The sequence below is a fragment of the Calonectris borealis genome, chromosome 7 (assembly GCF_964195595.1).
Source record: "Calonectris borealis chromosome 7, bCalBor7.hap1.2, whole genome shotgun sequence".
Taxonomy (NCBI): Eukaryota; Metazoa; Chordata; class Aves; order Procellariiformes; family Procellariidae; genus Calonectris; species Calonectris borealis.
This window is the reverse complement of record NC_134318.1, coordinates 5,975,018-6,000,310: the sequence shown is the minus strand read 5'-3', so window position 1 is coordinate 6,000,310 and position 25,293 is coordinate 5,975,018. Positions and strand designations below refer to the sequence as shown.

Sequence of the window (25,293 nt, the reverse complement as noted above, 5' to 3'; positions counted from 1 at the left end):
CACCAGGCATTGCGATGGTTGCTTTTATCAGTCCATGAAGCACCCATCCCAAACGAGGAGATGGCAAAGCTGCTCCTGTGCATTTGGACGATGTCGCAGCAATGCTCACAAGCAGCTATAGCACCTCGACGCACATATATTGTCCCACCCGTGCCAGCTTCACTGGCACACTTCTGGACCACTGACTATTTTGGTCTTACTGACCACAGGACGTTCTCAGCTTGATGCTGGGTACCTGCTCAGTGTCACTGGCCTTAACCTCAGTGTGTTGGGGCTGCAACTGCTCGCTTGTTGCTGCTGATGGAGCGGACCCAGGTTACAACTAAGACACCATTTAAGAAGTGGCTGCCCGAGTGCTTTTACTTGATTTCAATCTAACAGGTACATTGAAGATGACCGCACAGCCAGACTCGGTCTCCCATTGCTCATGTAGGCTGAGTACGGAGTTGACTGAAGCAGAGCCCAAGGGCTGGTGCGCCCATCACGCCCCGAAGCACACCGGTTCGTGCCCCCAGGATGTCTCACCAAGCATTTCACAGCTGACGTGCAGATACTTGATGCGTTCTTACCATCCTGAGCCCCCCCAAGCCACCCCACCGCTGACACCTGACTCTTCTTCCACCTTTCAGAGTAAGGCACTGGAAGGGTTTGATTTTGCTGGCACAGACGATTTCCCCACTTGCTTTTGCAGCCTGTACTGGGGAAGTAGTAGTCAGGAATAGTGTTTATGGCATCTTCTGGTAGAGGCACAAAGCAGAGCTTTTGGTACCTCACCCGTGATGGTGAACCACTTACCCACCTACCGGCACTCTCCCTTCTTAATGAAAAAAAGGGACTGAAATTCAACCTGCCTTGCACCCAAACTAAACCTCTCCTGGTGCACATTTAAGCCTTTCATTACTTGCTCTGCTATTACTGATTGATGAAAATTACTTGCCTCAGCCTTCTTTATGGAGACTCCTCATGTTTACCAAGACAGTTTTATCTCCCTTCTGTCTTTCCTTTAAGCTGCACTTGCCACAGCCTCATAACTTATTCCTATTTTCCCGATTTTTTTCTCCATAGTAACATCCCACTCTGAATTCTTACCAAGCCTTTGGCCAACATTGGACAAAAACTGAATGCCAGCTTTTCCCCAAACCCTAACCAAGACAGTAAGTCAACCTGAAAGCTTCACGTGACCTTTTCCATTCACACGCCAAGACAGAAGCAGGCTGCCAGAAGCTTTGAATGCCATCAAAAACACAATGAGCTGCCCAAATCATTTTAACTGCCTGCCTAGAAATTCCCAGCTTACGTAAGTATACGCTGGGCTGTTACTCCTTAACTACAGAGTTCCCTGACGTGAAATTATTCACGGTGGTCAGATGATCCCATTTTTAACTGGAGACATCACAAAATTCTGTCATCCACAACACCTTCATGGCTATCCATCACGAAGTCATGGTCATCACCCTTATTTTTATTCCCTAAAACTTCTAACACATTAAACACAGAAGACGGAGTATACAGATCTGCGGGAATAAGCCTGATAACTCCTCTCTTCTTGGCATTAAAGCCATCACGGCTTTGTCCATCCCTGACTCTAGTAAGAAGTTCTGGGGGGGAAAAAGCCTCGACGTCAAGTTCCTCTTCCCTTCCGGAGCTGTTGTTTAAAGGTTATTGGCTACCAACATACCTTGAAGCTAGAGTCAGGGGATGACAATAGTGACACAGACCCAGAGCGTCTGCTCTCAGATGGAGACAGGTATGATCTCCAAGACATCCCATCCACTGACCCCTTCCTTCCCAATCTGCCTCTGCCAGCTGGGATTGACCAAGAGAAAGAGGTTCAGGCTGAACTTGGTATGTAACAGCACAAAGGGACAACTGGGTAGCAGAGGATCACGGCAGGAGGTCTCCCCTCGGTAAACAGATCTGATCCTCCACCGCTGTCTCCCATGTCTCTCGGCTTCATAGCATCCATCCTGCAGCTGCACGGGGGTCCGTAAGCGCACATTTGGTCTTTTGTCTTAGCAGAGAAGAAGCTCCTAGGCAACACACCAGAACACAAAAGTAAAAGCCAAGCTACTCCGGGCTCTTCTTCGGTTGCCTAAAAAGCGGCTGCTTTTTAATTGTATTTTCAGCTTATTAATATTCCTCTCCCTGCTCTAATTCTGTGCTTTCGCACCTATTCCCTCGCACAGCAGCCATTGTTTGCCCTTCACCACCCCCGGGGCTTGGACTGCCTCCCTCCCACTGCTCACGACCCAGCTACGGCGATTGTGCTGGAGGGGTAGGGACTCCCAGGCCGTGCGGTACATGTCCCGATGCCGCAGCCCCACCTCACCTTCCCGCTGAACCGCTCACCCTCTGCGATAAACAGAGGACCCGTGAGGCGCTTTAGGCTTTCTGTATTTAACGATCAGCCCGTCCTCCCCTCCCTCCCCACGGCATACTGAACAGTTTCAAAGCGTCTATCTTTTAACACCTCACACCACAGCCTCACTGGCGCACCCCAGGTGACTCAAACCATTCCTTAATACATTTGCACATCAGAGATGTCACAGTGACAGACACCTCGGGTAAGCGCCGCAACCAGGTCAGGAAATCACTAACGAAGAAGGCAAGCAATTTTTGTATCTGCCATTAATTGCCCCATTAAAGAGACAACTTCACAAGTGCTGGTTTGGCTTTTCATATGCAAGGACCATGTGAAGGGAGAGAAAGCAAGTAGGGGACTAAAGGAGGACACATAGATATAGAACTAGATATAGAACTGACAAAACTATTTAAGTACACAAAATCCACTACAGGACGCAGAGAAGGAGGAATTCATAAGAAAAAAGGGAAAACGTTACATCCCCCATCATTGTTCCCACGGTGGCCAGGCCAGCAGAGGAGCTGACGGTGAGCGGATCAGCAGGTAAAGGACAACGTTGTGAGACAGCACAGCTAACCATGTCAGAGACTGCCATAAGGGTGACTGAAAATAAAAATGTCTCATAGAAGTTTGATAGCAAATTGACATCCAAAAAGTCTGAGTTTTGGGCCCTTCCTTACAAAGCTTAGCCAATCCGACACTTGACAAACTTCCCTTTTCAGGGCAGTCAAAACAATTCAAGTTACTCTCTTCTTTCACCTAAATCACTGCAGCAGATAAAAAAATACGCGGTTAATTTCTGCAAACTTTGTTGCCTATGCTAACAAATCACTGAAAGTCTGTATCGGTCTGCGAGCCTGTATAAAAAAAAGGCAGAACCCAAAAAATCTTGAGTAAGCTGGTAACAATACAGTAGTTTTTAATACTTAGTACAAGATTACTCAATACCAACTACCCCAGCACTGTGACTCAGAACAAAAAGGCACTTGCCTTTCTGTCATTACCCTAAAACCAGATTGCGAAGCATTAGAAATGCCTTCTGAAACCAGAATATTTGTTAAGACAGGGTTAAAATCCAAAAGATCTAGGACTTTCTAAAAAGATATGTGCAGATGGAAGAGCATCCATCACCCCTTCTTCACAAAAACCAAACCAAGCAGCAACCGTATTGGCATTGGTCGTGAAAACAGGAGTTTCCAGGGTAAAGAAGTTACTCTCGCACCGCCTGTCGCAGAGCAGACACATAAAATAAGTGTTTTTCCAGATGGCAGCAATGACTTGTGGTACCTTTGCCATATTCTCACAGAATCCCATATTACTTCTCTTTGCTCCAGCGCTTGGAAGACCTTTTGCTTGGGAGGGACTGCTATGGGGGCATCCTTGATCCTCGGGTAAACAACGATCTGCAAAGATCCCTGTGTTTAAGCATAAGGATACACATCTGCATGAGGATCTGACTTTTCAACCTATCTGGCAAGCTCCTCCATGGGAAGCTGCATCCCACCACCTCGAAGCGTAGACCCCAGGTCACACCAGACTGAGACGTGGGGTTGCTCGAAGCCGTGCAGCACAACCTTGCCTCTCCAGCCGTGGCACCTCCTGCCAGGACGACAGCCCCACACCTAGAAGGCATAGGGCTGGATTAGTACCTGCTTCACCAATTCAGCTGAGAACAAATGCCCTCCCTGAGTAACTGTCAGGGAAACAATGTGCTATAGAAATCTCACTGCGGGCAAGCTGAAAAAAAAAAAATCTTTATTAAGGTCTTACACCATAGGCACATATCCCACTGCTGGCAGAAAGAGACCTGGGGAAATAAATGAAGACTAAATATGGAGATTAAATCACCGCTATTAGCAGGTTTTGGGTTGCCTTTCAGGGGTGACACAGATGTGGAGAACAAAGGGCTAACGCATCTTTTCTACATGCACTTACAGAATCGTAGAAAAATTTAGGCTGGAAGAGACCCACGGGCTGGCTGGGACTTCTCTTGGTCCACCAAGGACATGGGAATATCTAGGACAGACACTAATAAGCAGAAATAGCATAAACGATGATGTCATGTCCTATTCATCTTCCTAACTCAGAGTACTTTCAGTCAAAAGAAAAAAAAAAGCACCGTTCGAGCCCAATACCGCCTGTCCTAACAGGACATGTTATAGCTGCAGAGCCTGTCCAGACAAACTTGTCACCATTTGTCACACTAAGCGACAAGAAGAAGGAAGTTCTTCCGTAGGCGCTAACGCAAGGCAGTGCGAATGCAATGAAAAAACGGCGAGGACTTTGCCGGGAGCCTGTCCCATTCGGTGGGTTGGTTCCCGAGGTTCAGCCTTAGCTAAGCCGGGCCACCCCGCAACGCAACAAGGAGGCCACGGCTTCCTCAAAGTAGCCAAACCACAAAAAGTTGTCATAAGCCATTAAAAGCTCCTCCTCTCCCTTTGGCTGTAGTTACTTTTCTCATCCTTCCCTTCCCGCAACTGAGCTGATTGCTGAGTTTCCATAAAATGATGGAAAATGTACTTTCATCAAAAAAAATAAGCAGAAGGGAAGAAGAAAACACCAGGCCACGGTTACTTAAACATGCTGTCAACACTTAAGCCATAAGGAACATTGAAATGTTCAGGGCTTTGTTTGATCTAATTCCTCTGAGAAAGTTTCTGCTTGATCTTAACAAGAAATATGCATGAATATTTTGTTAAGAAAAAAAATGACCCAAACTCAGTAAGAGGAAAGTAGGTTCAGATGGTCAGAAACTATTGTTTCACCTTCACAGTCAGCAGAAGTGTATTAACTGCAGATATGCCTGGATCCTGAGCCAAAGGGAAAACAGCTTTAAAAAAGGTCTTACTTAAAGTATATTTCTTTTGGAAGAGAGAAAGCAAGCACCTCAAGTTTGAGAACAGAGGCACTGTGTCACTCAGGGGCTGCACCAGCCCCAGGAGATATTCTTTAGACCTGCTTACGGTGCATTTCCCCAAACCTTTCTGGAGTTCAGACACCGAACGTGAACAAAAACTGGTTTTCAAATTAACATCCCAGCTTTAGCTAATTTTGCTAAGCCAGCAAAGGATGAGTAAAGGGCACATGAGTTCAGCTGAGCCCCTGACAGATCTGCCACCAGCTCTTTTCTGCTCCTTCTTGTCCACCGGTAACACTAGCCATGCCAAGAGAAGGATCCAGAAATGATCTGCATGTGCAGTCGAGCATGAGGCTGACAAAGGACCACTGTGCTCAGAGGCTCACTACCCAAATAGACACATAAAACAAGGGAAGCCGTTACGTGAGTTACCTGATGCTCTGTAGTACAGTATTTCTTAGCGCCACTTGTCACGTTCTTCTGATTTGCACAGGTCAAGATAAATGCTCGAGGGATGTCTCTTCTCTGAACTACCATGTTTTTAAAGTGGCTGAGTTCATTAGAGCACTCCCTGGAAAAGGAGCAATGCAAACCCACCAGACACGTGTGTGAAAAGTGTGAAAAGCCGCTTAACCGTGAACAAACACATCAAATGTGAAACAAGAAGAGAAGGTGGGAGATCATGTCAGAAGAGATAAAAGCCAAAGAGGAGAGAGGCCATGTTGCATAATGCTGAGGACAGAAATAGGCCTGTATTGCCTAAATCGATGAGAACTATGAACAGAAAAATCAGGTGCTTTAGTATCATGAACTCAGGAAAAAATTAAGTTTGGCAGAACAGAACTGTTACCTTTGCATAAGTCAATTTTTCAGTTAAAACAAGTATCAAAAATGCTAAGCACAGCATGGTGCTGTGCTTAAGGGTGCCGTCAGGAATTCAGTAATGATGCCTTTATGATATTCGTTAACTTACCAAGACATAAATATCTTGTACTATCCCCAATTAATAACTAACATGTTAGAAAGGCAACTCACGTTCACTGGAAAGATGTACAATTGACTGAAATCACCAAAAACTAAATTAATACTACACTGTTGCAGGAGGAAAAGAAGAACATGAACCACACGTACCATGAAACTGAAAAAAACCCCACTGCTTCTTAACGAGGTAAGTGGGGACCCACGGAGGGAGCACAGGACTCCAGCACAGGGGCAGGAATAACACTTTAGTGCCTCCTCGTTGCCGTCCCTGGAGCAAACGTGGCAGTGGGAAACCAGAGCAGGACGGCAAACGAGGACAGAATAATCTCTGTTTCTCTTCCCTTTGCATTCGAGTTTCAGCTTATGTTTCTTAACCTTAAAAAGTATTGCATTCATTTTCAATTTGTAGAGGCACTGAGGAATCGACACTTTCCAGTTCATAAAGAACATTTTCTTCAACCAACCTGTTCCCCCTGCAAATGTAGAGCCACACCACCCGCTTTAATGACCAGTTAAATGAAGTCAGCGAACTGGACAATTACCTTGAAAAAAAATTAGTCCTTGGGTCAGTTTCTTACTTAGATTCGTAAAACCCCAAATAAAAAAGGGAATAAATTCAGGTTAAGTTCACAACGACTGACTTAATAGGAACTTAATAAAATGCTGTCCATTAGCTGGATCGCACAACCTGAGTACATGGACATTCATACATCAGACTGAACGTGAGCTCCGAATACTGTTGTCTTAACAGGTTATGGTTGTGGGGGGACCTGTCTGTGCACAAAATCCTCATTTCTGACACAAATAAAAGCCTGGCTTTGCTCAAGCCAGGTCAAACCCTTGAGCCTGCTCCAGAGAAAGGCACTGTTTTTGAGCCAGCTCCACCTGGGAGCTGAGACACAGACCAAGGAGTCCCCCGTTGCTATTCTTGTACTCGCTTTAGTCAAAAGAACAAAATTTTGAAGCTTGGTGCCGAAATTCCAGCTGTGTGACTAGGAGGAGGGAGATTGGGACCTGCTGTTATCTCCTGGTAATGCAAAGAAAAAAGGAGACCTTCAATTCAACTGAAGGGTAAGAGTCTCAAAATATATAGACATTTCTTATAATGCACGTTGACCCAGGAGTGAACAGTGGAGGTCACATAACAGAGACCACCTATTTAGCAGGATTCACACAAGGCTTGAACACTTACACAGCCAAAATATTCAGAATAGTGAAGCAAATAAGAAGGTAGGGACAAAAGCAGAGATTAAGAGTTTTGGGATGGTTATGAACCCTGATCCTTCAGGGCACAGCTTGCTCACCAGGAATGAGACAAACCTTCCTTGGGAAGGTAGCAACAGACTGCTCACAACCTCTTTTGCCTTTTTCTAAAGCATCTCAATCATCTGCATCGGCAGCGCCAAGGTGTTGGCAAGGCAAGCACCGTGTGGAGGGACACGCACCTGGGACATGCCGGCTGCTGCTGCAGCTCCACAAGAGCAGCTACCAACAAAAGCTGGAGATGTTCCTGGGGAATGCCAGAGGCACCAAAATGCTCATCAGAAATTCAACAACAGGTTTGACCCGTGAGTGCTACGAGCCGCAGCTGTAGTAATTCCCTCTAAACCCCTCCCATGCTCTTGCTCTTCCTCCAGAAACCATGTCATGCAGCACTGTCCACACTGCACTGCCCTCTCCACCATACGTTAAAAAATAATCCAAACCTCGAGCTTCAGAATATCGTGCTGCAGTTTGCGCTGGAAGTCAAGGAAGTGGGAGATGGTCAGCTTGCCCTTCAGATCCGCCCCAAAGAAGTACGTTGTCAGCGCAGAGTTGAAGCCTGTTTTCAGGGTGTTCCCCGTTGTAGAGCGGTCTCTGTGGCGCATGCCCATGCTGGTTTGGGAGCGAATGATGCTCTGGACCTAAAAATAAGAGGGAGGATGTTAGCATCAAAAACATCACTGGGACTTATACTGTCAAGTATCAGTACGAAGTACTCCAGGCTCAGGCGTGTCATCCTCTATTATTTTATTTTTGCCTGAAATAATTCTTAAAAGACATGACAAATCAAAAATTTGGCTGAACTTAGGCTTTGGTTTTTTCAGTCCTCTTTAGAGAAAGAAGGGTATAAAATGCTTAAAATAAGTTTTAAGAAACAGTTCACCCAGTTTGCAGATGAGCATTGTAGCACTGATCCTACACCTGGTCAGCAGAGAGCAGCTTGTTCCCAGTGAAGCCACAGAAGGAGGGAAAGCCGAGGCAACCGCAGGGAAGAAAAAAGCCTGCACATGTTTTGGAGCTTCCACTCCTACTTTACTGCCCATCCTTGTTAGTTCACACCAACATCAGTTAGCTCACATGGTGTTTCCTTTCCCCTTGTGCACAAAACCAGGGGTTTTCTACCCAAGCGCACCCCCTCCTTGCTGCCTGCCGTGGCTGGAAGCTCCTCCGTCCCTGGGGCTGTGCGGCAAGCTGAGCTGCAGGCGGGGGCTGACCCACCCAGAGCAAAGGGGTCTCCAAAAGTCCCGCAGGCTGCATCAGCCCAAATACAACCCCCGCGACAGCGCCATCAGAATAACAAGTAATGCAGAACTATCCGAGTTACCAGCAGACTGGGATATTTGCACGAAGACAGCTAAGTGTGAAAGCACACGTTATAACAGCAGTATCTCAATGTTTTTAACAAACCGCGCAGGCAAACAGCATCCTCCTCCTCCCCTGAGCTCTCAGCAGCGCCCTGTACCTTCTCAAAGGCACCGCTCAACTCGAGTGGATGCCACGGGACAGGGCAAGGATGTGCAGGATAAGTTCCCTACCCTGTACGATACAGCAAAAGGTTGAACTTGAAGGATGTGACAGCCTGAAAACTCCAAGTGTCTTATTTTAAGGGTCCTGTGCCAATTTACGAGGGCAGCCAAGCCAAATGCACATTCGCCTCCTCTCTCCATCCCCAAGTATCTCACTGCTCGTTGCCAGCACTCGCCCGTCTGAATGACTACTGCAGTGACACGAGAAGCCAGGGTTATTCTCTGCATAATAGCCGATCTCTTCCAACAAGGCAGAGGATTCATATTAAGGACAATGAGTGTGAGGAAGGAGGGGAAAAAAAAGCCACCCGAGGTGCTGCCCGGCGCTCAGCCTCAACACACCGGCTTCCCGAAGCTCCAGCAAACACCACTGCTTTGTCTTCAGCCTCCTTCCTCCTGCCGACAAAAGTTGGAAGGGAGGATGAAAAACAGCTGCCAAGAGCTCCAGCTGTCAAAAGGACACCAGAACCTCATTATCCTGGTATACAGCGTGTTCAATTTTTTCCTAACAAGAGAGCGAGCGCTGGAACAACCCCAAAGGGGATGCTCTGGAGGAGAACACCACATATTGCTGCCGGGCTCACCTTACTTGAAACGCTGCCTCCGAACCAGACTACTGGCTATTCTTCCACTACAAAGAAAACCAAGTCAAGTCAGAGAGAACAAAAAAAAAAAAAAAAAAAAAAAAACAACCACCAGAAAAAAGGTTTTGGGTTTTTTTCTTTGAAATATGCACTGTGATGTGAGGAAGGATTTTTGCACTGTAAATAGCAACTCCTTATTTTGCTTTGTGCTCCACTTTAACTGCAAGCTCTGCAGGCACATTTTGGAGACAAATATTTATAAACTGTCTGAAGCAATGCAGTTTATGACCAGCTTGGAAAACTGCCCCTGTTTCTGCACAAGCGAGTGTTTACCACACTGCAGGCTGTTCGACAGAGCATCTTTTCCCCGTGTTATTTATAAGGCATCCTACCCCCCTCTTCTCTCCCCATCTATAACAAGTATCAGACAGTTTGAAAATCCATCTGTGGGCACTGGAGCCAAAATTATTCGGCTGGTCTCTATTTTGGGTAATCCTTCTAATACCCAGAAAGGCAGCCAACCATTGCAAGAAGTTGTCCTCCAGCCCATCCAGTGCTGTCCTCCCCCACAGCTCATCGATCACACGAGGATGGGAAGCACAGAGATGCTTCACTGTCTTTTGTACGTATTTCAGCTTAAGTGTTTGTGATATGTGTCATCTTTTGCACCAGACAAGAGAAAAAAAAAGAAAAAAAATCAGTGAAAATAGCTAATGGTTTTAAGAGACATCACGAGTAACACCGCTTGAGAGTTTACAACTTATCATCTGACTTCTTAATTAAAAATAAGAGAGTAAACTGACAACTTACATGCTGAAGGATGGAAAGTTGAAGATGATACTGATGCAGGCACCAAACTATTTAGCACTATGCACTAACCATATGCATTAACTGGAAAAAAAAATCTGAGGCTCTTCAGTGAGGCCTGAAGAAATACAATATTTTCTTAATAGGTAGTTAAAGCCTCCGATTTACTCGCATATTAGTTAAATTACCACAAGTAATTTTCTTCCTTGATGAATACTCTTAAGGTTTGTCAGACATTAGTGAGAAGAGACCTGCTGATCTTTGGCTGTCTCCAAAGACGACGTGTGAAAAACGAGTAAGAAATTCATTCCCACATAAGAAATTCATTCCTCACAGCCAGTGGGGACGGTATGATGCTTCTGTGATGAACCTTTTCTTTCCCTTCTTTTTCTTCCCATTCTCTCCGAAACGATGTTGCTCTTTTAAACTGATGCCGCCTCTAGTAGCATATTCCCCTGGAAAGGCCAGTTCCAGCTGCCCCTGCCAGGTAAGATGCTTATGGTACAGATCTGCAAACCCCACCATCCTTCATGCTCTTACTGAGGCATTTCCGTAAGGAGTGAGAAAGAGTATTTATCATCTAAATTATTGTGTGTGTTACATTATATATGTATGATGTTATATATACGACTCCCACTGAAGCTATGCCTTTGCTTTAATTCTGTTTGCAAAGTGCAGCAAATCAGTTACAGCGATACCTGCGAAGATATTGTCAGCTTCTCGCTTTCCAAAACAGCTCCTTCACCCTCTGACTTGAAAGCTCTGGAAGATCAGCCTTCACCAAAATACTCTGATGCTAACCAGGAATTTTATTCCTTTATATAGAGGCAGTGATGCATGTAACAAGCTTAACAAAAATATGTCCCTCTTCCTAAGGATTTTTATATGACTTAATGCACATATAACTTCCCTTTGCCTACTGGATGATTTTAAATCATTTAATTCAATTTTGTACTTTCATCTTCATAGCGCTTCCGAAACATTCATCCTCAAGAAACATTCATTCTTACTTTACATGTCTAATAAAAAAGCCAAACATGACACCCGCATTAATACCTTGACTTCACTCCATTTTTAGTAGGCGATTAACCGTTCTCCACTTCTCTTAAATTCATTTATCTGCATAATTGATTTCACTCTAGAATATTAGTAACTACTGTAAAACACCTTTCCAATTGTTAAATATTATCAGATAGCTGCAGTGGAGTGCTATATCATGCACTATGCAAATAGAAGGAAGAGCAGTATTTTTTACTTGGGAAAATCGGAAACTTGGAATTTTTCACAGCTAAATCAGTAGTTTGTAGGGAGGCAGTGCCAAACAGCACAATAACCTGGACACAGCGGTGTATTCGAACTTGCACTCCAAGGAAAATTAATAAACTCCTGGGATTACATTACAAACTGTCACGGGAAGGGATATCATATTGGAGATAAACATACTCCCATTCTCCTAATGGTCCAAAATTTGCATCTAAAAACGTACAGTTAACCAGATATATTACACAGCTCTGGAGCAAACTCATAATAATGACATCATACCCACAGGTAATAATTTAAAGGGGATGACAGCAAAAGATTAGAAGGGGGTGAATTAATTTAACAGACCGGCTTGCCACTAGTTCTTCCCATTTATAGCAAGTGCCCCAAGCATGACCTCTTACAGACTCTTCTGAAGTTAACTAATCATTCGATCAACCGAGGAGTAAGAATTCTTAACTAGATTATTCAGGGCTGCTTTGTTCTCGGATATAAGTACACAGCTTTTCACCATCTCCGAACACCTATGTCCTCCAGCATAAAACAACCGCAAGGGCAGGTTTTTTTTTTGACCACGGTCTCTCTTCCTTTGCCCAGAAGCAGCAGCTTCCACTTGCCCATTAAAGTACAGCCCCGAGAGATGTGGGGTCACAGAAGAAGCGCCAGGGGCCACGTGAATATTCGGTAGATTAGTGGTGTATCTCCTTTACCTTGTTCTTTGACAACAGAGGTGGTGACTCCTCATCCAGCTGGCCAGTTCCCTTCTTGGCAAACGCATTTACTTTTCCTTTCATGAGAGGCACAGACGTGGAGCTTTGCTAATATACAGCAACTTCAAGACGTTTATGAATTTTCAAAGCCTTAAGGCTGTTTTCTACATAAGCAAGAAAACCATACACTTCTGCTTGGGGATGTCAGATCTTTTCCCCACTGACAGCTCGAGTCTTCAATCTATTCTCACTCTAACACAATCACAATCCATAGCTCACAGGAAGACCTCACCAGTATCAGACATGCAGGCTAAGCTCATTAAAAAGCCTGCATCTAAATCCCTGCTGATGAAACCTTATAAGAAGTAACAGAAAGAAACTAATGAAAATACACTCTCAACAAACACGTTTTTAGATTACATGGAAATAAATGGCTACATTCTTCTTTGAAGCAGACTCGCCCCGGTTGTTCTCTGAAGACAAACAAAATTAAGGAATGCAATAAAAGCTGTGGAAGAAAGTAGGATTAAAATCCTATGACACCAGTACAGTGAAAAAAATTCTTTACCTACTTTGGAGCTGACATCTTAAGATATTTGGTGACAAAGTCACAGGAAATTGGAGATGATACTTACAGCTGTCCTGGTTGAATGAAAAATTATGTCTTGAAACACCCAGTTAAAAAAAAAAAAAGCAGGCACTGAGGCAACACAGCAGAGCATAGAAGGAAAAGATGTAAACCATGAGTAACCACAAATATAAATCACAATAACATCATAGAGGAGTGCTGCACTTATGACTAAGATGCTGTAGCATTAAGAAGTCAATCTGTCATTCAACTTACCTGCTCAAACTCTTCCATGTCCACCTCGCCGTCACCATTCAGATCAAACATCTTAAAGGCGATTTCGAAATTCCTCTGAGGAGCTACATAAAAAAACACACAACAAAAAACAAAGACCAGTTAACAAAGATACAAAAGCTCAATAAAAAAAGGCACAAGTTCAGAATGACTCTATCAAAAACAATTTTCCATAATTCTTGCAATTTTAAGAAGAAAATGCAGCTCTGGAGAACCTCTAGCTACAAGCTTCATGGTGCTCCTTTTACGAAAGGTCTCGACAAGGAGGTTGGGTGGAGAAGGCGTCTCTTGAACAAAATTTGTTCCATTTACAGATAGAAAAAGCACAAAACCAAGACACCATCTGGTATTTCTAATGACAATCAACAGAAAATGATGCTGTAGCAAGAGCTCCAGCTTGCTCCATACGGTATAATACTAATTTGGCCAGAGGACATTCCTCCAGCGCTGCAGAGCACACTCTGTGCTTTGTGAAGCAGCCGGTGGGTGAGGAGCAGACCTGGACTTTGTGTAATTCTCTTCCAGACTCAGCTCTTGTCTCACTGTGCAAGTTTAAACAAATCATTACCAGTCCTGTCTCAGTCCAGTTACGGCACTGAGATTACACACAAACTGGAGCTCGCCAGCTGAGACGCACCCGAGACGGCGTGGTACCTTATTTTTCATTGCATTTAGTCTATGTTGTCATGGTTTATTTAGACAGAACTCCGCAAAAGCATCACTTCTCAGCCACCCATCACAGCAAAACCACGCTCTTTCCCCTGCATCCCACCAAAGAATTTCAGTACATTTCCACTTTGGGCTCTGTAACTCACCACCATTTAAAGCTACAACAAAGTGCCACAATTTTTTTCCAAATTAAGCTAATATATGAGAATTTATTTTGCTCTGCTACTTTCAAATACATACCACCTACAGGAATTTTGGTGTTTGCTGGGATTTCTAGGGAATCCTCTAGGCTATAACTAGTGCTTAGGTTGTCATCTTAAATGATCAATTAAAACTTAGCCCCTTTATTTGTTCTGAAGATGGCTCTTCCCCACCCAAATCTGGCAGCAGGATGTGGATCACTGGTGAAGCTCATCCCCCTTTAACCTTATCTGTTGCAATCAACTTTTAACATTTCTTGCAGATGCTCAAGAAGTAATGAGTTTCAGCAACCGGCTTTCTGCATTAAGGCATCTCCCAGATGGGGGTGGGAGGGGGAGCGCAAAGAGGAATCACTCAGACAAAAAGAAATTAATATGGAATTAACTGAACTGGATTTTGTACGTTAGTTACAGCTTCAATTTAGGGCCAGGAGTTACATCGTGTTTTCCCCTTGCTATAATAAACTGTAGCACTTTATCGCTAAAAGATTCAGCAAACACGTTAATGAGATCACTTTTTCCAATCACTTTGTGCCTTGAACAGATGTATAACAACATTAAACTCGATGGCAGGAACGGCCTGTCACTAGCCGCTTGATATATACAGCGCATACAGTCCTGCCATTATCATCTCTGGATTTCCAATTTCCTCGTGCCAATTATTCGGGCTTTAAATTCCAAACACCACGTGCATAAGCGATGTCTCCTATAACCACGGCAAACGCCAGCAGCACGTGGTGGGTTATTTCATACACAACCCCGCAGCAGAAGCGATGCCTCCACCCGGCTTCTCTGTCCTGCCTGTGGGGATGGGGAGACCTCTGCTCTCCATCCCTCATTATTTCAGTGTTAGCTAGATGTACTCAGGTGGACCGGTAGCCTCCAACTTCATAATCTCTTCAATGATGCAATCTAATTAAAGGGATTTATACGAAAAGCCTCCTCTGTATCTACCCATCATTTCCAGTGATTAATTTCCCATTTCCTTGAAAGCACCTTCCAACTACCCTCCTAACATTTAAATAACACATCCAATTTTATTCACTTTAATTGCACGTACTGCATGAAAGCCTGGACGCAATTTCTCCTTATTAGCCCCCAAAATCTAGTGAAAGAGTTGTTTCCTCTATGAGGAAATAGGGGACTATACAAAGCTCTAATGTAGTTACAAGATGCTATAAAAAGAGCAATTTACACATCTCATCTTTCTTCCTCCATTTTTCCCTGCCAGGGTACAATGATGTATATTCTGAGATTAGAAAATTTATTACTCCTTGTTAAAAATTGGTGTTTGTGGTTTGTTTTTTTTCCCCTTTTCTTTAAGGAAAAATATAATACCATGTCCCATTCGCACAGACACAGGGTGAACAGAGAAAACAAGGCACTTAACTTACCCCTCGCTAAGAAAGGCTGTTTCCTTCCTTTCCCTTCTCTAAACACAAGAGCAGTTTTCAAGAGCAGTTTATCAAAGCCCGAGAGGAGAACGTCACTTGCAAAATTAAAATCAACCGTTCAGCATCAAAAATCTGCAGGGTCAGTATTTTCTAAGGACAGGGAAGGAAAGCGTCTTTAAATTGGCAAATTTAATTACTTCATTCCTTTAGCTAATAAGCGACACAGCCCGTTTCTTCCTCTGATCTGCATATCTAACTCCAATTACTTGCAACGACACTTAAATCCAGCAAACATGAATCCGAGCCTGGGAAACCAGAGGGCACCGAAGACAATTAGCTCATCCCGCTCCTGCTCAGGAAGAAATGTTCATTAAGATGCGTGTCCCCGACCTCCGGGCAGCCTGAATTTATTGGTCCCGAGTGAGATGATTTCTGCCTCTCCTCTCGGGCATGATGTTTCTGACCAGGATTTATTGGGGAAGAGCCATTCCGATGGCAGCTAACCCCCCCTTGCCCACCCTGCCCCATTACTCGTGGTTACATCAGCCTGTACAACCTCCATTTCTCTTCCTCCTCTTGTACTTAGATCTTTCAGAAACTTGCAGACCATAAAAAGCAGCAGATACTGACTTGCCTAGCTAAACTTAGCCTTGTTTTTTCCCCCCCTCTTTTATTCTGCCCCCCAATTTTACTATTCTCGACTGCAGCTTCTCTAAATTTCCCCACTGCCTCCTTAATTAAGATGCCTCAAAATGAACGCAATATTCCTCCTGCAATGGTTATCAAAACCATTTAAAGGACTGTTTGCTTTTAATATGGCACAATGCCTGTCTTTACAAGGGAAAACCACTTCTGGATTTCCCCAAGTGATGAGCTGCATTTCCAGCTTGCTCTGATTTTGCGAGCTATCTCCTCACCATCCTTTCTGACATTATTCAGAATCAAGATTTTTCATTGCAACTAATTTCCCTTGGGCAACGAGTCAGGAACTGGTCAGAGCAGCCGCCGTTTCTTTTCTAGCTTTATTTCTAGTCTTTAGGTGTTCAGGAGGATACAAAAACTTCCTAATGAGTCCTCCAAATCATTAACACAAATGAAAACATGGTGCTGGAGCCCACACCAATACCAACTCATGAGTTGCCTATTCCCTGCTCCGAAATATATGCAAATATATCTAGAAAGATCAGGCTGAAATTATTCTGTAGATCGATAGCTCCACCAGCTCTACTCACCAAGTTGCTTCTTCAACTAACCTGGGAGTCAGTGCAAAGGCCAATTAACATTTTTCTTGATTCATTTGTTCCAATCAAATATTTGGGAACAGAAAGGCAATAAGAAAACCAAAAGCCACAGGCAGTAGCGTTACAAAGATGAGCAACCTCCACCAGACAGATGACGAGCAGCAGCACTGACCACATTGAAAAACCCACCCGATCCATCAGTATAAAGCCCCAGGGAACCTCTGAGGCATTAGATAGATTGATTAGGCATCTTTAAGCCAATTATGTCATTTTTAACTATTTTGAATTATTCAGTGGCCCAATTTGCAGCACTCAGTTGCTCTTTATTGCCATTTACTCTCACCAGAAGCAATGCATTCCGAAAGACAATAAATGCTCACTGATGAGAAAGGCCACATTTTACTATTTTTGCGCTCATTTGATCTTCTTGTTCCCCCAAACTCAGTGCTCCACACTTAGAGATACTTCTCAACGAGTCTTCCCCTCTCACTCCTGTTGCAACTCATGCAGTACATGGCTACGGTCACAAAAATTAAGCGTCTGCAGAGCATTCACCTCAAGTAGAGGTACTGCATTTTAGGAAAACTATTTTCCACACACTTTTGGAAAATAAACATTGCTCCCCTCAGATGTAGTTGAAAATTTCTTTGTCTGAATTTAAACACAAAGCAGCTCCGGACTTAATTATCCATCCTGAAGCCTAGTAACTTCCCAAGCAACTCCAGTGTGGGACGAAAGATCAAGAATTCAGCTGGGGAGTTACTTTAAGAAAAATTAGTCATTAGGAGTTAAATATCCTATGATTGCTTCTTCCCCATCTATTCCAAAATTAAGAAAAATGTATGTACAAAGGCTATAGTACCCTGAAACTGGAAAAAAAAAATAATCTTCATAATCAATCCAAAATTAACACAGTCCTCCTAAGGTAGAGACAGATTTTCATCTAGAGAGATAGCTCTTCAAGCCTTGCAGCTTTAATATTTTTTCTTCTCCTTTTTTCAGGCCACAACATTAAAAAAAGCTTACCTTATTCCTCCAGCCAAAGATAAATCAAGATTTTTTTTTCCCCTTAAGTTACACGAATCAGCACGGTCATTATTCTGTCTGACTCTGCACAGCGGTATTTTAGCCGAGAAATTTTTTTGTACGTGTTTGAATTGGAACATTTCTGTCTGAAGGAAAGAATCGGGGTCATAGACGATTTCACCCTTACAAGACCGCAGCCAGCAGCCCAGCACTGGTATCTAATTCATTGTAAGCGACTGCACCGGTAATAGGGAAGAGCTAGATGATGCACTTACACATAACGCATCTCCAAATGCTGTAATATTTTTCTGAGAACAGAGTTACAGCCTTATAGGGAAGCAACTACCCATAGAATATAGATGGCTGAGCCTCAGCTGCAATAAATATGGGGGGGGAACCCAAAACATTAAAATGTCTTAATGTGGCAGATCTTTTCCTTTCAAATTATTCCACTATTTCAGAAAACTAATCCAAATCCCATTAACTTTTTTTTTTGATAACCAACCCAGAAATGTAAATAACAGGCAGCTAAAATAACTGAGTCCACAGCATGGGTACTGAACCACAATATCATTGGTTCTATCTTTAAATAGCTAAGGGTCATTTCTTATCACAAGGAAGAATCAGAATCACCTCTGAAATAATACAAATGCATCATTTTAAAACCTAAGCATACAAACCCCACTAAAATACAGACTTCAGCTTTAAAGCAGTCTAACAGCCAGAAAACCAAGTTTTCATTTGATTTTCAAATTCCGGTTAAAATCTAAAATATAATGGTGCTTTCACGAGTGGAAAACAGGTCTTTCATACCTGGTAGAAGTACACCCTGTTTCTATTACTGGCACATGTTTGGGGTAGGTGCTACTTCCTAACAGCACAAGCCGGATCACGTTGGCTGGACCGTCACGCCTGCCTCACCGGTGCAGCTCCAGATGCAGGGAAAGGGGTAGCAAGCGGCCCATAAGGAACCTGCCATCATGCAAAGTAAAAATACCACCACCACTAATAGTGAGAAAAGCCCTAAACAACCTAGACCAAGAGAAATGAAGTTTTTGCTAGCTCCTCACTCGAAATCCACGCTGGAGGTTCAAGTGCCTGAACCCAGGCACGTGGATTCAAGCCCTACTTGAGCACCAAGCTCCAAAGCTACCGAGCTGCACATGCCAACATTGCCACCAGAGACAGTGAGAGGTGCCCAACTGAAAGCAAAGAAGGGGTTAACTAGTACAGTTGACAGGTAAAACCCCAAATAAACTGTCATCTTGTACAGAAACGCACAGATTGGACACGTGTAAGGAATAGCTAAAGGATGTGGCACGTGAACAGATGTTCCGATCCACCTTTTGGAAAGCTGTACCATGAGAACGTGCCACCTTCGGATACAGAAATTCACACCAAGCGTGCAGTATGCTTTTCCTTGGAGCGATGTCCCAGGTGCCCCCATTTTTAATCTTTCTTCTATTTAATAAATTAAAAAAAAATTAAAGAAAAAAATTAATTAAAGAAAAAAATTATTGCTGTTTCACTTTTCTGTTTTGCTTGTTAAAAAGACTGTGTAATTTTGACATCAAATTTTGTATTTTGGTTTTAATGTCAATGACAAACGTACACCTCAGTTTCAGAGATTTGAGAGAATGTAACAGCGCCTGGGCTGGAGTACAAGACTTACCTTTCAACAGCTTCTCATCAGTTACCACATGACTCTCAGAGCATTGCTGGCAATCAAGATTCCCTCTTGAATGCCTTTCTGAAATAAGGACTTGGAAACAAGCTGTGGAAATGGCAGCTCCAGATAAAGCTGAGCTCTCCCAGGGAAAGAGGACTCTGCAGGTTCTGGGATATTGCTATCAGCGACACAAAATTACTCTATTTCCTGCTTATATAGAAATAGTCACAAGTAAATTTCTGGAACTTCTCAATCAGGCTAACAAGTGCTGCACACAGAACAGTCCTTTCCCACTGCAAATTTACTGTCCTCTGTGATACAGGAGGTCGGTGGAGATCTATCAGCCCATTGCACCATGCAAATGCAAGGGATGAAGAGATGAACAGAGAAACACCAAGAGAAGACTGCAGGTGGAGAGGCTGGTAGAGCATCCCATGCCTTAACGTCAGTTTTCAAACCGGAAAGGTCAAGCTCTCCTTGAGAGAGGGGATCCTTGAGAGGATCCCAAACTGCCAATCGCGAGCAATCTGTCCCATTTCTGTCCTTCTGTCCTTCAGCACAGCTACCAGCCCATGGCAGAAGTGGAATGCTGAGCCAGAGTGCTCTCGGTCTGACATGAAGCAACCAGACTTACGTCCAGAAGTTGGGACATCCCTTGGGAGAAGATCTCTGTGCTGCTCAGACATATCTTGGAAACCCCACACAGCAGCAACCGGGCTGGCAGAAAGGTATTGAAGACATCCCTGCACCTCATAATGTGGATGAGACAGACCCATGTAGATGCATGTAGGTAAATGGAGGGTCTTGAAAGTTCAGAGTGAAGATAAAATTAGCATGAACAGGACCACAAACAAAAATATTCCTATAAACTCAAAAGCAACCTTGTATCTTCTTTTCTTGTAGAAATGAGCCCTATGGCACTTGGTGCTGCTTTGCAGGATTAAAACACCACTGGTATGGTGGTGATCGCACTCCTGGCAGGGAGGAGGCTGAAGACATTTGTGTCAGCCAGTAATACATGTTCAAAGCGACCACAGCACAAACAGACCCCGGAGATCACATCGCCTGCACGCAGCGGTGCGGGAGAGCACGCCGTGCCGCCTCCATGGCGGGGACCTGTGCAGCGCTCAAGATCTGGCCAGAAAATAATTTCCAGAGCTAGATGGTTTGGGATTTATTTTCTACATGGGGGGGGGGGGAAGTCAATCTACCCCAGGTGAGAGTACCCTAAAGGGATGGCAGCACACTGCGCTCTAGAGCCCGCAGGAGGTGGGAGAAGGAGCCACGGATCTGCTGCGAGAGCCCTGGCAAAAGAATAATTGCTTTGGCTTGAGCCAACACTGTTTAATCCTCTTTCCAGGAGGAGTAAATCCAGACACAGCGACAGTCCAATTATGGAAACAACACCGACTTATTCTTTTAATGTCCAGCTCCCTTCGTATCCTTTAATCAAGTAGGTATTAGCGCGCCTGGACGATGGACCAGGTTTGCTCTGAAATTGCCACTGCTGATGATGAATAAGCTCTTTCTCCCCTTCCTCCACCTGTTCTGCGAGTCCAAAAGCAAAAACCTCTTTGGTTTAAGAAAGCAAAGACATCGCTCCCCTATGACATTTGAAGGACCCAGGGGAAATCCCATCGACATTTTGCTTAGCCCGTACTTTGCTTGTCTTTCTACCTCTGCCCCAAAACACAGGGAGAGGTTGAAGCAACCAAAACCATGGGGTATCCTCAAGGCCACTCAGCTCTCATTGCCTTTAATAGAAGGCTGACTCTCTGAAGCAGTTAAATGCTATTTTATTAGCTGTTTTAAAAATACATTTTAACAGAAACACGGCAACCGATGAGAACAGACAGTGCTAGAGCAAGAAACCACTTGTAAATAAAATACGGTGACAGACTTCATTTTCTGTGCAATATGCAAACAGCTCTCTGCGAGCAACATATAGAGGAAGCCTCCGGCCCTCTCTCCTCCTCTCCCTCCCCGGCAGCTGCAGCGCAGGCAACACTTCAGAGAATACAACTGAAGCAAGCTTCAGCTGAAGCTGCAAAGACAAATTAAATGAAAAGCTGTGGGAAGCACTCTCAAAGCCCGGCAGTGCTTTTGGTAGAGCCAGGGAGATGGGCAGGAGCCATCTCAGCAGACTTGCTGGGCACAACCCTCCCGAGGAGCACACCACCGCAAAGCCCTTCGGGTTTCTTGTTTTCAGAGGTTATCATTGATCAGTTTTGAGTTCCACAAGCCAGACCAGACCACGATTGATCTCTCCCCATCACTTCTGAGCAGAGCAGAGGAGCAGCTCTCCCTCCTGCTTCCCACCCCCAGACCCAATCTCACACACCCCTTCTGATTATTCTGCTTTAGCACTCAATATGCCACCTTCCTTTCTCAATATTTAGTGGCTTTTAGCTATTTGATGTAATCTACAGCTCGCTCTCGTCCAGATACCTTCTTAATGTTTGGGTTATTTAAACAACACAGTGAGAAAACCAATATTGAACTGTCAGGTTTAAGATGTACTTTCCTCATTCTATTTTACTTTATTTCCCAGGGAAAAAAAAAATAATCAGAAACTACTGGATTCCTGCAAGGTAATGTTTACTACTAGGAAAGTAAACCAGCATGGCATAACTGAATTTTCTATCTAGCCACAGGGCAAGGTTTGTTTGGGAGTTTTATTTTTATAAAAGCAATTGCTTTAAAAATGAAACCAAAACTCTTCCTCTGGGGAATCATTGTTTGACAGTAGCTCCAGAGACATTCCTCCATCTTCAATAACCATTCAGCAAACTCCCCAAATACCTAAAAGTCAGCCTAAAAGTCCTGGAACACTTTTTTCTTCTCTCTTTTTTTATTTTTCCTTTCTGAACACTCCTGCTTTGCCCACCCTTCACACCATTCCACAAAGCACACACCACCCAATTCTGTCTCCTCTTGTTAGTCTGATTCCCCAGTAATTGCGACCACATTTAAAAGCCCAAGAACAAGAGGGGAAAAAACCCGACCCTCCCGCATAGCCCTCCAAAACAAGGCTGGCTGCTACTCTAACACAAGGGGGTCCCTGTTCTTTTATTCTCACAACAAAGAAATTAAACCAAGCAAGAACAATTTCTCTTACTGCTGTCTGTGGAAGCACATGAAATTAATTTTGCGCCCTGCGTACTTGATTAGGGGGTTGTTCACCACCAGCACAGCCATAAAGCCAAGGGCACGAGCGTTTTCTAAACCACATTCAGTAATGCAATACTATAGGTTTGAGAGTTCATTGTCATCTGTGGAGATGAAAAGCCCTCGCTACACAAGTGAAAAATACCTTAGATAATTTCGACACAGGCTAGACTAACGTAAGAAAGGAACGGCAAAAGTCTTAGGAGTCAGTTCTGAGACTCAGTCAAACAAAAAAGCAGATTAAAATCATAAAACAAATTCCCTGGCTTGAACTAGCTTTCTCTCTCAGTGCTTGTTTTCACGACATGAAGGTCACACACGTCTTCCCCCACCACGTCCATTTGACAACAACCAAGACATTGAACATTGCTTCTCCCTGGTAATAGATCCTCAGTAAAAGAAGAGCTGCCTCTTTCATTTGTCCATGTTACAGCATGCAAGAACACGGAGGGAAAAAATAAAGCACCTGTTGCTTTTACAACACATCAGCGAATGACCCAGCTGACTCCCCGAACAGCACAGAGCAGGTAGCAATGGGAGTCTACAGTAAACTGGGAAGTGCCCAGCTTTTTAATTCCTGTAATCAGGTCATCATGAAACAGATACTTACAAGATTAAATGGCCAAGTTTTCTTTTTTTTCTTTTTGAAAGTCTAAAAATAAAATGTCTCAAGTTCATTTGGACAGTGGCATATTCCCCATTACCTTACATTTTCTAATGGGGCTGAAAAATAACTGGAATTTCTGTTGACTTTCCTGTTTGTGATGCAGCACGTTCCAAGAGGCTAGAGAAACTCTGCAAATGAGTTTGAGCTTGCCTTCCCCATGAAGAAAGTCTAGAGATGCCGACTGACATTACCAAAGGCTTCAGTTTCACTGTTTCTTGCCACCAAAGCAAGCTTTTAAGTGCCAGCACTTCAACTGCAGAAGACTTTGCTCGACCAGATTAGCAGAACACAGAAATACCACAAATGCAAGTCAAGTGCAGCAGGGTGAAAAGACAGAAGGTATCTGATGATACTTGTTGAAATGTAAACAGCTTAAATTCTCTCCTCACTGGATTAAATCACACACAAGCCTGAGCTTACCCAAATGAAAACACAGCTGGAGAAGAGAGTTTGAACAGTCTTGTAACCAATGAAGAGCTGGAAAGCAATATTTATCTAAACACAAGAGCATCATATGAAGACAACTCAAGAACACAACTCCATTTACAGTTTTGAATAGCAGGTCAAATGACTCGTTCAAAAAAAATGTTGCCACATTTTATAATAAGTCTTCAGAAGTCATCGATCTGCTTATCTTTCTGAACCACTCAAAGCTAAGACTAAACCAGATGAAGCAATAGCAATTATTCACTCAACTCGAGTTTCAAGCAATCAAGAATTCCTTTTAGGGCAATGTATGTAGACAACAATAACGAACTCATTGCTTGTAAACCTCCAAAACATAAAAAGCAGTAATTGCAGAGAAAAAAAACCCTGTACTTACTGGAAAGGACTGTCGTGAGGAAGATGTAGTCGGAAAAAGAAATGAGTCCACATTCTCCAAGCGCATAAAATATGCTGTCTTCATCGGCAAACCTCTCTCGCTCCTGGGATAATTTCTATTTATTCATCCGACCCACACCCCAAAAAGAGAAAATAAAGCAATCAATTAGAGAAACGGAAGGCTTTATTTGTATCCTTACCACCAACAAGCCATTCCACGTACACACACCCCTACTACCTCCATTCATATTCAGTGGACCTTTTCCAGCCTTCAAATCTGTCAGAAATGCTCTGCAAAGACCAGTGCTTCCCCATCTCAAATGACGGACAAGGAATTGCACAATATTGATTAGTCGGTTTAGCCTAGCTGAAATACAGATAAGTAAAATGAAGTCCATTTTGCTTAAAATTGTCTGAATCTTTGAGAGATTAGTGTTACGAAAAACAGATTTTTTAATATAGGATTCAAAAAGGAAATTACTATATTTCACTAATAGCGTTTCAGTTATACTCTGTTGTAGCAGTAGCCAACTATTTCACATGAATACAAAGTATGATCAAAGTTATCAAAAATGTGTAGTTATCAGAAGCACACGATTCAGGTGTGTGTTTCGCAAGCTCACTAGGAGGACCAGGACCAATACCAATCTCAATCTCTCTCGCTCCAGTTTTTTCAACGCCTTGTTTTAATAGAAAATACCACTGTGTTTTATCAGCTAATCTCCCTTACTAAGCTAGAAATCCACGTCCCTTTGATTCGCTGAAGCTTCAAAGACTGAAAAGGATCCATAAAACTGTTAAGAAATCCACACCGGTGACCGATTTTGAGAACATAGCAGGAGCAGGCACACTCACACACGGAGGAAAATGACATTAATATGAAGGAGAGTAGGCATGGATGAGGTTATTCCACAGAAACCAGGTCATGCAAGCACAGAAGCGTGGTGAAAGCAAGGCTGAATTTAGGAGCGGTTTTAGGAAAAACCACTGACAAACACCACCACACGAGGGTCCAGCTACACAACTGTCCCCCACCGTTACCTCTGTCTAGCGGAGATCCCATCATATACAAGATAAAGGAAAGAAAACTGGTTAACCGACAATAAAATTAGCAGGCAAAACATAACATTGAGTTGAACGGTTAGACTTGCGAAGAGCAAGAAAATTTTGAAGCAACCAGCTCGTTGCTTTGACTGGGCACCGCTAAGAAGCCTGAATAGATATC

The 25,293-nt window shown here is 43.6% G+C and overlaps 1 protein-coding gene across 7 annotated transcripts in view; it reads right to left on the bottom strand.

Moving 5' to 3' along the window:
* Positions 1-25,293, bottom strand: part of MICU1 (mitochondrial calcium uptake 1) — a 110,526-nt gene that overhangs the window by 27,858 nt on the left and 57,375 nt on the right. For 5 of the 7 annotated variants that reach the window (XR_012674237.1, XM_075154125.1, XM_075154126.1 and 2 more), the window contains 3 exons: positions 24,070-24,184; positions 13,195-13,277; positions 7,907-8,104 (listed from right to left, as the gene is read on the bottom strand). Coding sequence is in view for 6 of the 7 variants with exons in the window: in XM_075154125.1 (XP_075010226.1) it covers positions 7,907-8,104; positions 13,195-13,277; positions 24,070-24,184 (396 nt within the window). In the remaining variant the exon portion in view is untranslated. The remainder of the gene's footprint in view (positions 1-7,906; positions 8,105-13,194; positions 13,278-24,069; positions 24,185-25,293) is intronic. The other 2 variants (XM_075154131.1, XM_075154128.1) reach the window with 1 other exon arrangement.